This window comes from Kryptolebias marmoratus, linkage group LG17, assembly GCF_001649575.2.
Source record: "Kryptolebias marmoratus isolate JLee-2015 linkage group LG17, ASM164957v2, whole genome shotgun sequence".
Classification (NCBI taxonomy): domain Eukaryota; kingdom Metazoa; phylum Chordata; class Actinopteri; order Cyprinodontiformes; family Rivulidae; genus Kryptolebias; species Kryptolebias marmoratus.
Window position 1 is genome coordinate 4637853 of NC_051446.1, and position 20094 is coordinate 4657946.

At 40.6% G+C, this 20094-nt stretch overlaps 1 protein-coding gene across 2 annotated transcripts; it reads right to left on the minus strand.

Annotated features, from left to right (window-relative positions):
• Nucleotides 1–2933: 2933 nt before the first annotated feature.
• Nucleotides 2934–19391, minus strand: ufl1 (UFM1-specific ligase 1). Of its 2 annotated transcripts, none has more exons than XM_037981074.1 (19): nucleotides 19149–19391; nucleotides 18851–18996; nucleotides 18014–18042; nucleotides 17797–17894; nucleotides 15983–16097; nucleotides 15770–15900; nucleotides 14123–14181; nucleotides 13896–14042; nucleotides 11258–11433; nucleotides 11000–11179; nucleotides 10218–10344; nucleotides 10026–10148; nucleotides 9746–9866; nucleotides 9504–9670; nucleotides 9205–9335; nucleotides 9052–9132; nucleotides 6548–6589; nucleotides 4725–4905; nucleotides 2934–3151 (listed from the first exon to the last, which is right to left on the minus strand). In XM_037981074.1, the coding sequence occupies exons 1-19, from the start codon at nucleotides 19223–19225 to the stop codon at nucleotides 2976–2978; spliced, it is 2307 nt and encodes a 768-aa protein (XP_037837002.1). In that variant the 5' UTR covers nucleotides 19226–19391; the 3' UTR covers nucleotides 2934–2975. The 2 variants fall into 2 exon arrangements, with proteins under 2 accessions (XP_037837002.1, XP_017288263.1); XM_017432774.3 differs by having other exon boundaries at nucleotides 6504–6589; nucleotides 19149–19390.
• Between the last annotated feature and the right edge of the window lie 703 nt (nucleotides 19392–20094).

The window sequence follows — 20094 nt, forward strand, 5'->3', positions numbered from 1 at the left end:
TTTATGACAGCAGTAAAAGCTTAAAATATCCAAAAGAGTGAACACTTTTTATAATCACTCTAAGTACTTTTTAGATTGTGCCTCTTCTGGCAAAAGTCATTTACCAGGCAAATAAGAGTGCATGGTGATTGCTGATTTTATGCTTATCCAACCTATTTGTATCTATCCCATCTCAGCCACTTGAATTTAGATCTCTCTTCAGCCCTTGCAGCATTCAGACTTCACTCTGCCCTGGTAGAGTATTGGTAGCCTGTGTTTGCTTTGCACTGGCCATCCAGTTGTCTGATCAGTGTTCCTCTGCTTCCTCTCTGGTACTTTGGGCAGGCCTTTATCAAAGCACCAGGCACCTTTTGGTGCTCGTGCCTCATCAGCAGGGGTGGAAAGTGGACTAATATAATATATTCAAGTACAAGTACAGTTAGTACAAGTAACGTTACTTGTGTAAAAATCTACTCAGGTAAAAATCTACTCAGGTAAAAATATAAAGTAAGTCATTCATTTTTCCATTCAAGCTCTCACTCACACCAAAGGGACCTTTATTTTGTGGTGATTGTGTAGAGGTTTTAAACAGTAAAGTATAACCAGTGCCAGTGAGCAGGGTTACTTCAGAGTGACAGACTCTGAGATTCATTTAACTTCTGGCACAGAGAAGTCAGAGATTTTACTACACTCCTGTCCTCCAACCCCTCCACCAGGATGGACAAACTAAAGAGCTGTTAAAGGACATTGGGGACAAGACAGCAGATCTGCACGAAGCAGTGAGAAGATGCCATTATTCTACATGTTTATGTTTTTATATGTTTGTTCTTGTGAGTGTTACTGTGTGTGTTTGTGTTGTTGTGTGTTTTTGTTACTGTGTGTGTTTGTGTTGTTGTGTGGTTTTGTTACTGTGTGTGGTTGTGTTGTTGTGTGGTTTTGTTACTGTGTGTGTTTGTGTTGTTGTGTGGTTTTGTTACTATGTGTGTTTGTGTTGTGTGGTTTTGTTACTGTGTGTGGTTGTGTTGTGTATTTGTGACTGTGTGTGGTTGTGTTGTGTATTTGTGACTGTGTGTTTGTGTTGTGTATTTGTGACTGTGTGTGTTTGGGGTATTTTTGGTCAAACATGATTCATCTTCAGAGAGTGGGCAGCTCTGTTTTAGGATGAAATTCCTTCTTAGACATCATCTCACAACATGTCAAAAGAAGAAGAAGAGAAAGAATCTGGCCTCCAGCAGGAGATGCTTGTTTCCATGGTGATATGGAACATTTGCTCATGTGTTTGATGACCTCACGAATGCATATTCCTCCTCCTCCTCCTCCTCCACAGTCACATGTCGGCTTACAGGAGGATGAGTGTGGGGGAGGGGGGTCACTGTCAATGAGGTATCATGTGGCAACAAGAACATTTTACTGCACTGGAACGCTCTAAGGCACGTCCAGACACTTTGATCCAGATTTGTATGGCCTGCTGCTGAAATGGCAAAAGGCCGGTGATGATGCTCCCCGTATCTGTGTGCATGTTGTCTGTCTGTTAGCAAAATACCTCACAAACCACTGGATGGATTTAAAGAAATCCTCAAAAAGTAATGAATGAACGTACAACTAATTACCTTTTAAGGCCAACTTGATTCAAGATGGCTGGCAAAGCCAATCAACTTTAACCAACACAAAAATGACTATAACTGTGTTAAATCTACAATGAGCTCAAACGTGATGTGGTAGTAGCTGAGAGTCATCCCCACACAATGAGCTACCATATTACAGGAGATGTGAGGACGTCATGTGAGATCAACAGTAACTTAGTTGGAAGATTTCAGCAAAATAGCTACAACATAATTTCATTTCTCAACATAAGGTGACCTTAGATTTTTTGCATTTTTTCAGGGAAGGCTCGGCCTTTAATTAAATCTGTTCTGTACTTGGTTTTAATATCATGGATAGCAGACAAAACAAAACTTTGTATGGAAACATGTTCCTGAGAAATAATATAAAGCATAACTGAGATGTTGTGTGTAATTTTGTGTTGAGACAGAAACTAGTGCTGCGTTATCAGGCAAACGTATTAAAGATGACCCAAGACGCATCAGACTGTCTTTCTAAGACAAAATCCTGTTTTGAATTTAATTCAGTTTATTTACAGTTTGAAGAACCAAGTCACAAATGATGTCAGAGCACCATAAAAACAACAACACAGGTCCAGTTCACATCCAGCTATAAACCCATCATAATCAGTGGAACAGAAAATGCCAATTAGCAATAATAAGCTAAATAAAACCAGCATTGTTCTGAATTCTCACTTTGATGGAACTGAACCTGAAGTCTGAGAGCTGTTAGCCAATTAGACTGCTGAACCTTTGACTGTTCTTTTTCCAACACTTCCCAAAATGCAAAGCTGTGCCCGTGGGATGGGTGACCCTGGAAACAATCCGGAGGAAGCTCATCATTTGTGCAGCAAGGTGGATGATTTTGTGCTGCCTTTTGCTGCCCCCCATGGATGAAAAAAAAGAATTAAACGGACATGCGAGCCATTTCAGGAGAATCCACAAGGGGGCGATACATTAGTCCTCACCCTTTAACAGCTGATGATTCCTATCAGCTGTCATCATCAGGATCTACAGTAATCATTTTCTTCAGATTGTCATTTTTGTTATTTCAATCTTTTGAATTAATTTCTCTGATTTTACACTTTTCCCCTGCAGACTTGATCATTTTTCTGTTCCTCAGTCAAAAATTCTCTTTCTCTTTCTTCATTTCAGATGTAATCTGGATTCTTCTCGGTCCTCTACACACTTTTAGTTTTGGACAGTGAAAAAGTGAATCATATATGGAAAACACAAATTAATGAATGGATGAAATCAGAACCTCACTGAGGCCTGGGTCATCTCAGACAGGAGCTCTATTCAATCATAAGATCCAGAATTAGCAAAACCATAAAAACAGCCACAGCTCATTTGTTAAATTCATTCTTCCTTTTTTTATTTTGAATGATTCAGTCTTCAGTGACAGACGTCTTTCTCTGGGCCAGCACCAGCTCCTTCACCTGGGGGGTCAGGGCCATGAGCTGTGTCCGGACACTCCTGGCCTCCTCCTCCTCCTCCTCCTCCTGCTGCTTTCTGCTCAGCAGCTGCTTCACCACCAGACTCTGGTAGGCAGACAGCAGCTGTTGTTGCTCCTGCAGAAACACATGAACATTTAAAACAAATGGTCCATCACTGCACCAGATGGACTCCAACAGCAGCTGCTGCGTTTAAACACCAGTTTAGACAATAGTAAATCTCATTATTCACTGAAACACCCAGAAGCACAAACATACATCTGTTATAGTTCGCTGTTCACTGTCTTCTGGAAAAATACACTTGTTTCTATATGTGATGACAAGCTGAGACTCACGATTGCCTGCAGCTTAAAGGCAAAGGCAGAGTGATGATATTTTTGCCCTTGTTTGTGTGTGTTCGTGTATCTATCTGTTACAAAACATCCCTTCACCTGGACCCTGCTGCTTCCTGGGGCTGTGGACAGAGTGCTGACTTCTCACTCCTGGCGTGACTGATGATCAGATCAAAACTGTTCTCAGTACAACCCAACCACATCCCATCACCAAGGTGGGGATTGGCCCATATAAAGGCTGCAGGGGTCTGCAGTGATGTCATCTTAAAACCAAGAAGTCTACTGTGTGTGCGAGTCAGAGGGGTTGCCCTGTGGCGCAGTGAAAGTGAAGGCCAGCATGCGCCAGCTGAGGTGGGATCCTGGATGAGTCACCCACTCCGTTGCAGAGGTGGAGGCAGAAAGATTGTGAAGTGGGCAGGGAAAAGCCAGAGGAAACTCTGGTGGAGGCTCGTACAGTCCTGCTCACCATTATTGGCACCCATGAAGTTTAAGTACATATAATGGAATATTTACTGAAGGAAATTCATCAAGTGAAACAACATTTTATTGCTGATAGCTTGTGCTTGATGCAGAACAGCAAATGATCAAAAACATTTAAAAAAATAAACATTATGAGGAAAACAAAGAAAAACATAATTTTTACCATGCCAATGGTATTGGCACCCTTTGCTGCAAATCAATATGAAAACCCAATTTGGCTCACCTGTTGCAAATCACACATAAAGATCACTTGTGATGCACTGCCTCCACACATATGACATGAATTAACCAATGAATGATCATGAAGATATTCACTCAGCTATGCAAATCATGAAGGGGTGCCAATAATGGTGAGCAGGACTGTATGGGTCCTGATGTGCAAATCAATTGTCTGAATTGGGTAAAGAGGAAAGACTAATCAAACCATCAAGTAGTTTCATCTGACGTTTCCCTCAGGATCACTGGTTTTATCTGGTAAGGCAAGTGATTAGAGGTCTCGGGGCTGAAACTATTGTCACCCCCACCCTCTTACATATGTGGTCTGCTGCACAACTAGAGGGAGCCTGGTTGGCAAGAAATGTTAAACAACTAAAAATGGGACACTGCTAAGAAGGTTCTGCTGGGACCCCAGGGATCTCTCGAAGAGACGTCAGCGTGGGAGAGGCCTGTCCCACTCTGACGTCTCTTAGAGAGATCCCTGGGGTCTTGGGCATTCTCTAGCACACAAGGGTCGTCAGGTTCAATCAGGTCAAGGTCTGCAGTTTGACTGGACCATTGCAACACCTCGCTTCTTTTGTTTTTCAGCTGTTGTGCTGTGTCAGTTTGGACTGAGTTTCAGCCTCTCTGGAGGCTTCTTCTGTGAAGTGTGTAGGACATACTGCGGGGATTCGGCCTGTGAGAGTGCCGATGATCTGCGGGACACAGCGACCCGGGGCATGCAGCATGCAGTGGGTGCTGCTCTGAAACAGCAGAACGCTGGTCAGGTGGAGAACCAGAGCTGAATCCTCCGTCTCCTTCAACTGCTCGCTGAGAGCCTGGCGGTGCAAGAACTGGGCCTGTCTGGGAAACACACATTCACAAAAAAGCATCTATCAGGAGGGAGCTTCATCTGAATATCACTAAGTTATACTGTGCAGTAAGTACATATCACCAACATGATGAAATACATGTGAAACAGTATGCTTCAGTTCTGCGGTCACATTTTGTTTGGTTGTTTTCAGTTTCAACTTTTATTTTTTTACTTGTAAACACTTCAGAAATGCCATCTATGTGTAATACATTTATACAGTTTAAAATCTCCGTTATTCTCAGGACATGTCATGTAGTCACATATAAAGCCGGAAGAGATGAAGCAGATTGGCATTCTTTGGTTAAAGCTGGGTGGGGTTTGTCTGCAGTATATGGGGGAAATCCGTCAGGTGATTATAGTTTTGCTGGTATGTGTGTGCTCTTGTCAATTATTTTTTTACCAAAATATCCTATGAACTAGGACTTTAATGAAACTCTCAGAGTGTAATTATTGGTTGGACCTCTGCAACTGATTACATTTTGGAGTCAACCCAATTCAAGATGGCTGCGGCAGCCAACTGAACTTAGAAAAGAAAATTTAAAAAATGGCTGTAAACCAGTCAATTTCACAGATACTGACCTAAGATTTGGTTTGGTAGTAGCCGAGACTGATACCAAACGTATTCACAGAGTGATAACAGATTGTGTGAGATCTTTGTTTAAAATTTTGCCATAACTATTTGGAGTCAAACCTGCTTGTCTGACAGATTTTAAATGCTTGTTAGTCAATTTTACAGCCATTGAACTCAAATTTGATGTGGTAGTAGCTGAGAGTCATTAATACAACGTACATGACATCTTGCAATATTGCATAATTGAGCATAACATTTTTTTTTCAAGGTTTGACCAAAAATGGCTACAACTTCCACGTTTCTCTACATAAGCTAATCTTAGTGTAACACTCTGGCATGAAAGGCTGCAGGTTACTTGTCTTCCTTCAAGCCTTTCATTTCACTTCTCATTTTTTGGCAAAAAGGGGTTTGTCTTAACTTTTGTACTCAGAACATAAACAGTTATTTTCAGTCATATCCTAACCTAACAAAATCAGACACTAATACCCAGCCTTGCTGCCATTTTTAAGGCCTTCTGGAAAGGTTCAGTTTAACTGACTCATATTTGGAGGTTATATTTATCAAAATGATAACTTTGCTGTGGTGAAGTGAGAAAATAAAAGATCCCTCATATGTGTTTCATATGAGGAAGTTCTTCCCTGCAGAGTCTTTAATAAACTGTCTTCTTTCTCCTGATGTGTTTTAATGAAGCCAACATTATTGTTGTTTCCTCTCCGTTTTAATATGACTGAATGTTTGGATCGTCAGTTTCCTGCAGTCTCAGTCAATCATGTTTCGAGGAAGTTCTTCCAACAGATTATAGAGACCGTTTGGATTTTCTGCTACAAACCTTGTGTTTAGTGTTAAATGTCCTTATTTCTGGATGCTTGGGTGAACTTCTGCCCCTTCCTCCCCTTCATGTTTCTGCACACCACTATTGTTTTCATGAACCTGTCTTCCTTTGTGTTTTTGCACGTGCTGAACCAAGAGACACACACATGGCCCAAACTGTTCTGTCTTTCTTTGTGTTTCAGTTACCTTTCCTTTTTTTTGTCTGCTTTTTTAAGCATGAAGCCACACACCTCAGCACACGTTTCCAGATTGGTCAGAAAGTCTTCAAGGGTCTGTAACAAACAAACAGGAAGATTTATCACTGCGTTTACATTTGATCAATAAGCCTTCTGACTACGCAGGCCTTGTCCGTACAAAAAACAAACAAAACAATCTTATTTGTCATTTTTGAAAATATTCTCAGAAAAATGGCACAGTTTCTGAAACTGTTTCTTTTCCACTTGGAAATGCCAAAAATGACCCCAAATGATGCAGTAATTATGCCAGGCTGTAAAGCTCCCACAAAATAAAATGAAGTGCAATGAATGGGGTTGCAAAGGGGCGGAAAACTTTCTTTTTACATGTTACTACTTCCATCTGTCCCTACATGTCCAGGTGACAGGTTATAATGGTTCAGGGTGTGGTACCTCTCATTGCATGGTACAACAAGGAAATCTGGACAGGTTATGCTAAAGTATATGGTCCCTGCATCCAACATGCAACACGGCATCCGTGGTTTCCAAAAAGAATTTCAAATTAGAATTTGTCTTAGCACAGAACAGTTTTCCTCTTTGCCTCAGATCATTTTAAATGACCTTTAACCCTGAGAAGATGGCAGTGTTTCTGGATGGTGTTCACATCTGGCTTCTTCTTTGTCTGATAGAGCTTTAATCAGAGTCTGTGGATGGTACAGTGAACTGTGCTTACAGACAGTGATTTGTCAAAGTGTTCCTGAGTCCATGCAGTGATGTCCAGAACAGAATCAGGCCTGTTTTTAATGCAGTGATGCCTGAGGGCCAACTAATATCATCTTTCAGCTTTGTCCTTTGATCTCAGAGATTTTTCTAAACTCTTAAAATCATTTCATAATCATGTAAACTGTAGATGATGGGATATCCATTCATTAAAAGCTTCCCAATTTTCCACCAAGAAACAATATTCTGAAATCGTTCCACTATTTTTAAGATAAGTTTGTTTTTTGTCTGCAGATCTTTCCTTCTGACAGATTCAGCCTCTCTAAAAGGCTCTTTTCTTCAGTCTCCTGTTGCCAGTTAACCTAATTAGTTGTTAAATGTTCCTCCAGCTGTTTGTACCACTTACTTTTACAGCCTTGTGTTGTGCCTGTCCTAATTCTGAGATGTGCTGTTGCCATAACATTTAAAATTACCTTATTTTTTTAAACGTTTTTGTTTCAACATTTAAAATGTTTACTACTACTATTGTGTTCTTGGCAAATGTACCATGTAAATATGAGTTGTTCATGTGCTTGTTGCTGATACAGATTGTGTTTTTAAAGTATACAGTATCAGTGGCAGCTGGTGGAGTTTTCTCCAGGGGGAGCTATAAGTCCAAGCTAGACATATACCAAAACATATACTAAGGTATCACACCAGTGTATTTACATGAATTAAAACAACAAAAGCAACATTATAATGTACATATAAATGCACATATGCACAAGTGCTTCCTGAACACCAATACTTTCAAAGATGGAGGTCTCCCAAGGCACAAGCCTGTAGGACACGTTTAGCGTTTATAAGATCCGTTTTCTCCCTTATTTTTCAAAACTTTACCGGAGAAAATACGTCAAAGCTTGTTTTATGGTGAGAGCACTCACTACGTCACGTATTCTGCATGTATAATATAACGAAGATCAGATGTCTCACTCCAATTAGAATTCAAACCCAAACATTTTAACGCTCGGGGCGGCGGGAGGAGGTGAAATACAAACCAAGCTGCATTCAGCAGCACTGGGCGCAGGAGAGGTGCACCCAGAATGGTCCTGTCTCTTGTATTAAAGAGGAGCTACTGCGCATGTACAGCTTTTAACGAGAGTCTATGGAGAAAGATTTCTGCGCCCCGGGGCGGAAATATGTCACCAATCAGATAACATCAAAGAACGAAACAACTTTACTTATCATTTAACTACAAAATATTTATCTTACACAATTTTTATTGTGTAAGGTAAATATTCCTCTCCTATTGTTTTATTTTATCATTTAATTTTTATTTATTTTTTTACGTCTTATTCAGGGTAATGTGAGTGGTGGGGCGGCGCCCTCTATTGGCCAGCCGCCACTGTACAGTATGTTGTCTTGTAAAAGTATTAACAATGTCTATATCGTTGTTTTTTCAGTACCAGTTGCGTACCGTCTGGTCACATGACGTGTATCGATATAGAAGTAACATTTTCTATTTGTCATTCAATCCACAAACATGGATTTAGAGAAAACTGATGAAAAAGTTGCCGATTTGGATTTAGTTATTTTTTTTACTTGAAGACAAACTGACTGTGATCCACCAAAGTAGAGCAACAGAGCGAAACTTGGAAGACTGTGAGACTGGCCTGACGCTGACAGAACGGGTCTGTGTAAAAACCATCTTACAGAGCTCCTCAAATGTGTCTTTAGAAAAACAAGCGACTAAAGTAAAGTCAGACGATGGTTTTAGTCTGACTTTACTTTAGTCAGACTTAGTACATGGGTTTTCTTCAGATTAAACAAAATAAAGTGTACCAAGAGGAAACCAAACTTACTTTGCCATTCAGGGAGTTGTGCAGCTTCATGAGAGGTCCTTTGGTTTCCTCTGACAATTTACCCACAATCTTCAATCGAACCTGAAGCCACAGATCAAAGAGATTAAAATGATCCAGATTGTTTGAAGCAGTCTCCTGGCAGGAATATCACACCTCAGTGGTGATGGTGCTGGGATTCTCCACAGACATCATCAGGTCTGCAGCCAAGAAGTTCACCAAGATGTTGGTCACATCAGTGCACAAGCTCTTCAGAATGTGCTTGTTGATGTGGACCTGGGTTTCATCTGTACACACAGGAGTTAGAAAATAATTTATTCTCTTCCTGAAAAAAATTCCTTCATAACTTTTTGAATAATCTTGCACACAGACAGACAGACAAACAAACAGAAAACATCAGCTCCTTGGCGGACGTAATGAGATAAGATGCTTTGGACAGAAGAAGCAGGACTCACCTGTAAAGAACTTGGTGCCTTTTTCAAACAGTCTGATGTTGTTGTACAGGTTGGTGATCTCCTCCTGCAGATCCTTCATGTTCTTCTTCTTGCTGTGCCCTGATGAAGAGCTGCTGGAGGACATGAACACAGTCCGCAGCACCTCCTGGTAGGACTTATTCAGAGGCCTTCACAAAAAGAAACAACTGAGTTTCCTGTGGAAAAGTGTCAGAACAGAAAACTAAGTTTAGACAGAGTGTTACCTGACTAAATGTTCTGCCAGCTCAGAGAGGATTTCTTCAGGGCAGTCATTCAGTCTTTGCTCTAAAATTGAGACAATCTCCTCCTGGGGCATAAAGGGGGCTTCAGTCTGTTTGCTGCGATCTTGGCAAAGGTAAAACACAAGTTAATTAGTCTCACTGGGACACTTCGGTTCCCTTCCAGAAAGAAAATGGCTCAGGGGAGAAGTTCCCTGCCAAGCAGCCAATAAACATCAGTGAGACATTCCATCTTTGTGAAGTTAAAAATGATTTTGTGATCTACTTTGCTGTGAAGGTCCGGTGTCTTCATCACTGTCCTCGTCTTTCCTGCCCTTTTTCTTGGTTTTACGAATGCGGATCTCCCTGGCGTTTCCCCCTCCCCCTGCTTTCAGACTGCCGCTGCCCTCTGGGAGACAGAGGTTTACAGATTATAAGACTGTACGCAGAGCAGCACTGTTTCTGGGACTGAACACACCTGTAGACTTCTTCTTGCGCTCTGCTTCCCTCTTCTCCTTTTTGGAAGGTGCTGAACTCTCTGTTAGGATGGATGCCTGCTTCAGGTCTTCTTCAGTGATCAGAAAAACTGGGTTGTTCTTCACCTCCTGACAACAGAAAACCACAGAAGCTGGTGACCACATGTTGCCTTCTCAGGTTGTTGAGTTTGAAGCCATGTTGTATTATTGGGAGCAGAGTCCGCTCACTTCCCTTGACCCAATCATGGTGTCTCACAACCTTTCTTTTAAACATGAACTAAATACAGCTAAACTTGTTAAAAAAAGAATATTTGATCATTCAAAGCAAGGTAAGAACTATGTAAATCAACCAGAGTCAACACCTGAAAAACTGATCCAAGGTGTACATTTTCTTATTTAAATAAGAGCAAGGACTTGTTCGTTAACATGGAAAGGTCCGGACTTTGACAACTGTAATCAGTCCAATATTGTGAAAAGCTCTATTATTTGATGCTGTTCTTAAAAGCAAAGGACTTACAACTACTTTAAATCTATTTTCAGTTTTTACTCACTCAGGTTTGTGTTCCATTACAAATAGTGCTATTTTCTAAGTTGTGCATCTGATCCAGATGTAAACACCTGGAAATAAAGGCTGAAATGTTGCTCTCTTGTCTCATATTCATCTTCTGCTTTCAGTTGACAGAAAAAGGAAAGAGCTTTACTGCTGCAGTCTTTGATCTACACTGAAGCTTTGCTCCAATAAGAACATTTAATGAATTTGACACAGAGATGACTGAAGCTGTACCTTCTGGGCTTTCTGCTGCATGGCCTCGTCAAACAATGACAGACAGTTACTGATAAACTTCTCACTGACGACGACAGTCCCTGCGAGCACTCTGGCAGAGGACTGGATATTTGTGTTCCTCATAGCCTGGTTGATGAGCATCCCCACATCCTCCATGGAGAGGCAGCTGGGCAGAACCGGCTAAAAACAGGCACGGTAAGAAGCAGAAACTCATAAAACCTTGAAAAGCAGTACATGTGGGAGTGTTACTGGAATCACCTGGAGGTCAGTCCACGTGGCAGAGTTAACAGCTTCCTCCACAGAGGCCTCCACCTGGTCCACCAGAGCCTGACCCACACAGGCTGCTCGGAGAAACAGCAGCTTACTGGACTTGAAGCGCTTCTTGATGTAACTGGACGGGTCGGGGATCCCAAGCCTGAGCAATGCATCAAACTCTGCAGGAGGAAGAGGATTATCGTTTTTACTCGGAGCTGAGAGCACAGCCACAGAACACCACTTTAAAACAGCTGACAACTGGGTCGGATCAGAACATCCAAGCAGTCTTCAACCATCCTCGCATATCAAATGTAATATTCATGAGAGGTGTGCAAACAGGGAAGCTCTGCTGTCATAAAAACAGGATTAGGGTGAGACTGAAGTCTGCCAAAGAACTCTGAGACAAACACAGAGTCCGACAGAGGGATCCACACAAACAGCATCTGAGCACAATAACCTGAAACAAACATGTCAGTCAGCTTCACTGCAGCAGGTCCAGACAAACTCACTTCCGCAGAACCTGCAGGGAATCCTTTTTTTAAATCAGACAGCACAAGAGGCCAAAAAATTCATTTCAAAACTGAAGCTGCCCATGACTCTGTCAGTGTCTGGGTTTACTACTCCTCCAAGCAATAAGTAAGGGCTCTAACTCTGGAATGACGCAGCCAGGGTTTGAATCTTTTATTTAGATTTCCTTTTGTAAATGGGAGAAGAACAGGATTGGTGAAAATCTGCTGTTAGAGATGTGATCTGAGCTCATTTCAGCTAAAGAGCAGAAGATCACATGACTTCCTCTGCCTGGGACAGGTCACGATTTATAGGAAAGGTAGTATTTAGTGTAATGAAACCCAGCGGGTAAAGTTTAAGACACTGGAACACATTGATTAAAATCTTTCACTCTCATTAGTAATTTAGCATCTTCCTACCAATAAATCTTTTTGTGAAGATTTGGAGAACTGGGCTAAAGAATGTAATCTTAACAAAGTTCTTATTTTAATATACATTTGGAGGATAAATCAAATAAGAAGAACTAATAAATTTCACTTTGCATAGCTGATCTGTTGACCCACAAGAGTAACTATTCCAGTAGGACTCAAACTGATTTACCATTTAGTAACAAACTTGAATCAGTCTTTAATACCCAGTCTGCCTGACCATGAGTTGACTTGATTTGACTTTGGTAGGACAGAAATAAAGTGAAAAGCAGTTTTCTTGTTAGAGATGTTAAAACCAGTGGGATCCCTAAAAGATAAGTGGGAGAATTTTACCACCCAGTGGGTTTGTTTAGGATGATTTACTGTTGGGAAAAGGAAGAAGAAGAAAATGTTAGAAAGCATTGTAAACAGTTTTAGAGCAAAATTAGGCATTAAAAACTATTTTAGTTTCTTGGATGTCTACAGAGCTTATAAAACTGATTAAAAATGAGGTAAAATCTGCAGTAAGCTGAGGGCAAACTGCATTTTCTTACATTCAGGAATAAGGAGGTAAAGAAATTAAAAAGACAGGCTGATTTTATTAGAGAAGTCAAGTGGTAAACCTAAAATTATTTAGGAAAATCAATGCTGAGTGCTGAAGGAATTTGATGAAAAGCTGTTAAAGTTAATAAAAGTAGAACAGTCTGAAAAACTAAAATCAGCAGAACAGTAGCTGAAAACATGCTAAAGATAAAACTAGTAAACTACGGTAGGTAAAATGAGCAAAACAGTACCTAAAATTATTAAAACTGATGATAAAGCTAAAGTTACCAAAACAGATATTACTGTAAATTGAAGAAAGCGGTAGCAAGCAGCAGCAAAACACGAGCTACAGTTAGCCAAACTGCAGGAGAAATTAGCAAGACAGTCCTGAAAATTACCTACATATTTCCCCAAATCAACAAAACAGTAACACACGCTAAAGCTAAAAGGCAGTAAAACTGGGTACAGGGTTCATACAGTGTAAAATTTAAGCACTTTTCAAGCATTTTCAGGGTCAATTTTCAAACTTTTCCAGCACCTCACTTTGAAGACAGTTTCAATTAATATCATACATAATGATTCATTTCTGTTATTTCTGAAGTCTTGTGACAGTATTCTACACAGCAGGGACAAAGTAAAGTAAATTTTTAGGTTTGAAAATGTCTCTCACAAACACCCTCTACACCTGGCTGGTTGGAGAACAAAGTCATTTAACAAAAAATCCTCCAAATTCAGTTCACTCTGAGCGGCAGTCGGGCTTTGAGACTCCATCAAAGGCAAAATGGCCGCTCCAAGAACCTTTAATGTAAAAATATTAAATTAAGATTTTTAGTGCTCTTTATTACAAAACTGTGCGGTTAAAAATATCAAGCACTTTGAAGGGCTTTATACAGAAATCAAGCACTTTCCAAACCTTGTTAAAAATTCAAGCATGTTCAAGGATTTCAAGCACCTGTACAAAGCCTGTAGCTAAAAACTGAAGGAAGTATAAGAAGACAAAATCAGAGTAAGCATGATGTAGATTTCACAGAGAAGAATGTTTCTGAAGGAACCAGAGAAATCTCAGTGTATCTCAGCATTGCATTGTGGGTATTTCAAGGTACCAAACAGGCTGGGCAGAGTGGGAGGAATAATAAACACCAAAGCTGCACTAAGGATGCTCATATTAAAAACAAACCTCTGACCTAGATATCCGTTCTGCTGCAGGAAGGAGTCCACCCAGGTGTTCTGAGTTCGGGCATAGATATCAGGGATATAAACAGCTTTGTCCTGCCGGCCCCCAACCACACTGCCTTTCAGACGGCCGCTGTTCACCAACTCCTCCAGGACAGCTGGGAAAGTGAAACATGCCATCAAACACTGATGTTATCCACACCATCAGAACATCAACGTCTAAAAGAGCCCCCCTTACAGTACAGAAGGTGCTCCTGGAGTGCAAAGGTTCCCATCATGCTGCTGATGGGCGTCGGCCTGCAGAACAAATGTTCACAGCAGAGAAGTTAGAACTCAAAGGTCGAGCATTCTCTGAAGGACTGCCTTTTAGTACCTTATTTAACCAGATAAAAAAACATTTTACATTTGCATCGTAGTTCTTCCAGATGCTGGTAGGTTTAACATAAATGTCCGATTGGCAAATAAAAGGAAAAATTCTGCCACTATGTGAAGTCAGTAATTGTTTAATCTTAGGTTTTGATTGAATGTTGGCACTGTAACTGTCAAATTAAATCACAAACAATGTTTATTCAGGGACAAATTTCCATTCTAAATATAGCTATAGCCTAAGAATTTAATTTTTAAGTAAAACATTCTTCCAAGAGCTTTTTTTTATTATTATTATCTTAAATTATTTTGAGCAGAAGTAACAGCTGAAATGCACACATGGAAATATCATGCTGCTTTGAGAAATAATGACAGGCAGATAGGCAGATAGGCAGATAGGCAGATAGGCAGATAGGCAGATAGGCAGATTGTGCAAAGTGACCCCATCAACATCAAATCAAACTGATGATATACAGGATGTTTTTCTGACTTTGTCTAGATTTGCAGACATTTATTAAACAATTAATATTTGATTTAATTCTTCAGTACCTTCGTACATCAGAGGATATTTAATAAATAACACATCTGATTTGATTAATGAAGTAATGTGACAATTATGGGACAGAGTCAGAGTTGATTGTGGAGTTAAGAGTCTTGACCTAAAAGCAGCAGGTTTGTTCTGATTCACACAGTATCAGAATCGATAAACACTTGTGGTATCGGGGCGTCCTCAAGTACGTTTAAAGGCATTCATTCACCAGCTCACATCCCAAACGGAATCTGTCTAACATTGATACTTATGAAGTGAGGACTTGTTTATAAAAAAAAGTCCTATTCACACAGGAGTAGTTTTACCCAGGGACCACACTTCATAAATAAATTACTCCCCAACGTCTGCTTTTTATGTAGCACATTCGCACGGAATAACCGAAGCATGAGATGTTGCTGAAATTTACAGACATCTTCCAGATATGATGTTAACGTAACATCCTCTTACTTTGAGTTGATGTTAAAACTAACGTTTAGGCTATGGCCACAGCTAGCCTTCTGTATAGTAGTCTACAAACAGAAGAAAATTATTCTTACTGCACAGAGCAATGTGATGTCACATGAGCCACCATTTGCATGTGAATTTGCTCCTTCTCGTCAGCCTTTTCTTTTTTATGGTGACTGTTAAAAGTGGATAGGGTTTTGCTGGCCCGGGACACAAAAGGTTATCACTCCATTGCAGCCTCCAATGCCAAAAGCAAATCAAAATGCAAGTAGGAAACAAAAACCGGCTAATTATATATCAGATCCAGCCCATTTCTGTCCAAATCACAGACATACCTATTCACATTGGACTAGTATTATCACAAGACCTCAGAGTTTAGCAAAATATAGTAGGTAATTTGAGGAGAATGTTTATTTTAAAAATTACTGACATGGCCAATTCCCACGGGATGAACAACACAGATAATCTCCATAATTATTACAAACAGCATGTGGTCCCTAGGTAAAACTAGGGCTGAACACGTACCTTGTGATTGCACTGAAGAGCCCTCGTATTCTGGCTTTGTGACGAGCAACAAAAGCCGGAGTAAAGATGACCCCTCTGTTGTACTGGTCCATTTCTCCCTGGATCAGTTTTCCAAGACGCTTGGACAACTCCTGAAACATGAGAAAACAAACCTCCTCACGAACAAACCCTCCGAGGCTGAAGAGGTATAAATCATCATGAAGACTGACTCACCTCAGTGAGGAAATCTCCTGGGAGGTCATAGCTTTTACACAGTTCTGCAACACTGATCAGACCAGCCTCCTGGAGTTTGTCATTCACCTCCTCGGCTAAACTGTCCAGATATGAGCTGCAGGACACACAGGACCGGGTTACACACTCTGCATATACACTTCTTTAGATTTTTGACTTGATTTGTTTTCATCTACTAATTTTACACTTAATCAACTGGTTAAACAAAGGCAGGTCTTTTGAATGTTTCATTATTATTATTATTTTGTAAAACTGAGATTTAAGATGGCCTAATATTCAGGCTTTCACAAAAATCTACACCAGAACTTAAACTCTGCTTTACACCTACATCATGTCAGATCAAGACAAACACTGAAACACACCTACCAGGTAGGTATGAGGAGATTCAGTTCAGACTAAAACTTATGCCAAACAGCGTATACGACCTCCTTTAGCAGCAATAACTTTCTGTAGGACTTTATCAGTCTCTCACATGGCTGTGGAGGAATTTTGGTCCACTCTTCTTTCCAGTTTTGCTTTAGTTTATTAAGGTTTACAGGGCTTAAGGTCCCACCACAGCATTTTCAATCAGTTTGAGGTTCTGGACTTCGTCTGGGCCACTGCAGCACCTTGAGTCCTTTCTTTTTGAAGATTCAGTTGTCAGACAGATGGTTTCAAATTTGACTCTAGAATCCTTTGGTGTACAGAGGAGTTTGTGGACGACTCCATGACTGCTGTGAGCCCAAACCATCAGCTCTCCACCACCGTGCTGACAGTTGGTATGAGGTGTTTGTGCTAATTCTCCAAACATGTTGCTGTGCATTATGGGTAAACACCTATTCTTTGAGTAGCAATACACATTACGGCACAGAACGTGCAAGAACAGCAAGGTTGGTGGTAGGTACCAGGTCCATACCCTCTAGGTACCAGGAAAGCACCAGCTACAGGAACACCTGATACACACGGGACTGTCTGACATATTGCTACTCTGCTTTGGCCTCGTGTCTGCAGGACGTTGTTCCAGAGGTCTTGTGGTTAATTCAGATGAACTTTAAATTAAAGAAGTGATGCCATGGTGTTTTTGAGGGAAGAGCATGTTGTTTGCAACCCTTCCGAACAACAAGCTCGTTCAGTGTTTTTCTGACTGTGCTGTCATGACCTTTAACATTAACCAGCTAACTGAGGCCTGAAGAGTTGCAGATGAAGCTCTTAGGTTTTTTTTGTCATTCTTTGAACATCGCACAGTCTGACCTTTGGGGTGAATTTGCTGGGAAGTACACTCCTTGAAAGACTAGCAGCGATTTAAATGTTTTCCATTGTAATAATTTTTCTTTCTGTAGCATTGTGGACTCAAAGCAGTAAAGGTGGACTAGCATTTTGCTACTTTTAGCTTTCAGCTGAATTCCTTAGCTGAATTCAGTCATTCAGTTCCTATCATTCACATTGCTTTTTAACAGACAGAGCAGTTTCTTTAGTTTCAGCTGCCGTTCCATATTTGACAAATTGTTGTTGTGTAACAGGCTCTTCATTAATCAAAAGAAAAGGATGTGTTCATTGTGTAAGTGTGGTTTTTTCTTCTTCTTTTAACAGTGTTTCAAGTTTTGTTTTATTTGTTGTTTTCTCTCTTTTCCCACCCTTTTTTAAATTTTTTTTTCTGTAATTTTTGTCACCGCACATAATTTTTTTTTTTTTTTAATTCAACAGCAACAGCCCGAGTTTGAATCATCCCAAATATTTTCCATGGACATGTTGTTTTTGTTTTCAGTGCAGACTTTGCTGTGAGCTCCAGCACTATAGATGAAAAACCTCCTACTCACTCGTCGATCAGCTGTCCCAGAACCAGCTGAACCCCTTTATCGCACTTAGCAATGTCACTTGCTCTGTTTTCAACATGGACCCAATCCACGTTGATGATCTGAAAGAAAGAACACAGCTGAATTAAATTTTTAAACAGCTGGATAGTAACGTGGAACAACCCCTGACAGGTACGGATTTACAAAACCCAGAGCATTTATTCAAAGTGTCAGAACAAACCTGCTGGAGGTCCACAATGTTGATTCTTCCTGTAAAACAGAACAGCAGCATTTAGACACAATCATGTCATTAAAAAAAAATTGCTTTAACTCCTAAATATTGCCAAAGACAAAAGACAAATGTTTTTGCCCATGTCTGTATATCTCAATATTTCATAAAAATGACAATAATCCAGTCAGTTTTACAAATATTGTGCTAGGATTTGGTGTGGTTGTAGCTGGGAATCATTCACAACATATTCTTTAAGTACTACTCACTGCACAAGCTGCCTTTGCCTAAAACCTAAAACTTTAAATTAAACAGCATTAACGATTGGAGTCAACCCTATCTGTTAGCCAAATTTCTCATGAACCACTGGACAGATTTTAATGAACCTTTCAAAAAACAACCACTGGATATGTATCTGCAACTGTTAACCTTTGGGAGCCAACTTATTTCAAGATGGACGCCACAGATAACACCAACACAAAAATGGCTTTACCTCTGCAGAAGAAACGCTGAAAGTCATACAAAATCCACTGAGACTGCAGTGTTATTGACTCTGGCATTGAAGGTGTAGGGCCATACGCATTTCTTCATGCTAGGCTTTAGATTCTATTATTTGAGGCTATTTGAATATTAAATATTTTCATCTGCTCTTTATAGAGATGTCCACAGTGTGCCTGTCACACCAACCCTCCTGTCTTTTTGACCACCACACCTGACTTCCTTATAGAACCACGACATTCCTTTGTGATGTCTTAAATATTAAACACATTTCTGATTAATCTATGACGCCTGTTTACAGACTGTTGAGAGGAAATTAGCTGAGATTCGCTGCCCTGTTGTTGAACAGACCTCCGTGGACGTAAAGCTCATCTCGGATTTCCCTGCTGATCTGTGCTGGAGTGATGTACTCCTTTCCATCCAACGTGTGCACCACATCCAGCTTCTTGTCTTCCACCAGTTTGGCGATTATTTCTATACAGTTCCTCTCTGACAGCCTGTAAAAAAAACCGGAAAGAGTTACAGTGGTGGGGTCCGAGACCAGACGCAACTCAGTTATATTATTACTAAAACAGCTGCTACCAAAAAGAAGAAAGTTGTCTGCTTAAATAAACCCAGGTAGTTAGCTTAGATGCTAACAGACTCTAACCTCTGCACGGTGTCCGCGAACTGAGCCCTCTGGAAGTCAGCAGCCAGCCGACGGATCTCCTCCCAGTCAGCCGCCATTATTCCAACCGCTGTGTCCGCAGAGCGAGGCGGCTGTCAGAGCGGGCAGCGGTCTTCTTCAGCTCCGCTAACTGTCAGCTAGCTTTACCCCGAACCACACGTCAACACACAGTGACGTGGAACGGAAAGCCGCGAGGTCCAAACTTTGTCCCTTCGCTCCACAAACTGGTGAACTCTCCTGCTTCAGAAGGACAGTTTATAGCAAATTAACTTGTATTTTCACCGCCAGTTTACACCAAGTGCATCGTTACGTTACATAAACATGACGACGAAAACTTATGACTTCTTTATTTTATTAAAGAAAATCCACACGAATCTAGAGTTTGTAGCATTTGCCTTAAATTTGTTCTTATTTATTGCTTGTCAATACTTTTGCTCCCTAATTCACGTTAGTAGGATTTTAATCAAACTTTCAGACTTTGAACAAAAATTTGATGTAGCAGCTGAGCATCGTCCCCAACACATAGCACATTGTGAGCACAACATATTGCAGTCATCTTTGCTTAAAACAATAGCATTAATTGTTGGAATCAATCCTGTTTGTCTGTATGGGACATGTCCCATTGAGCACTGGATGGACTTAACAACTCGCTGCCTCTAAATCTACAACTAATAAACTTTCGGAGTCAATCCGTTTTGGATGGACGCCACATCTACATTAGCAAACACAAAAAAGTCTGTACCAGTGACATGCGGTGAGGTTCATGGTTGGTGAGGCACTGAGAGTCAGATTTACAGATATATAAATCCAAAAGGGTAGCTTATTCAATTGGCCACTGGTTATTTCATATCTCATCAGCGTTCTTCACACACACACACACACTCTCTCTCGCTCTCTCTCTCTCTCTCTCTCTCTCTCTCTCTCTCTC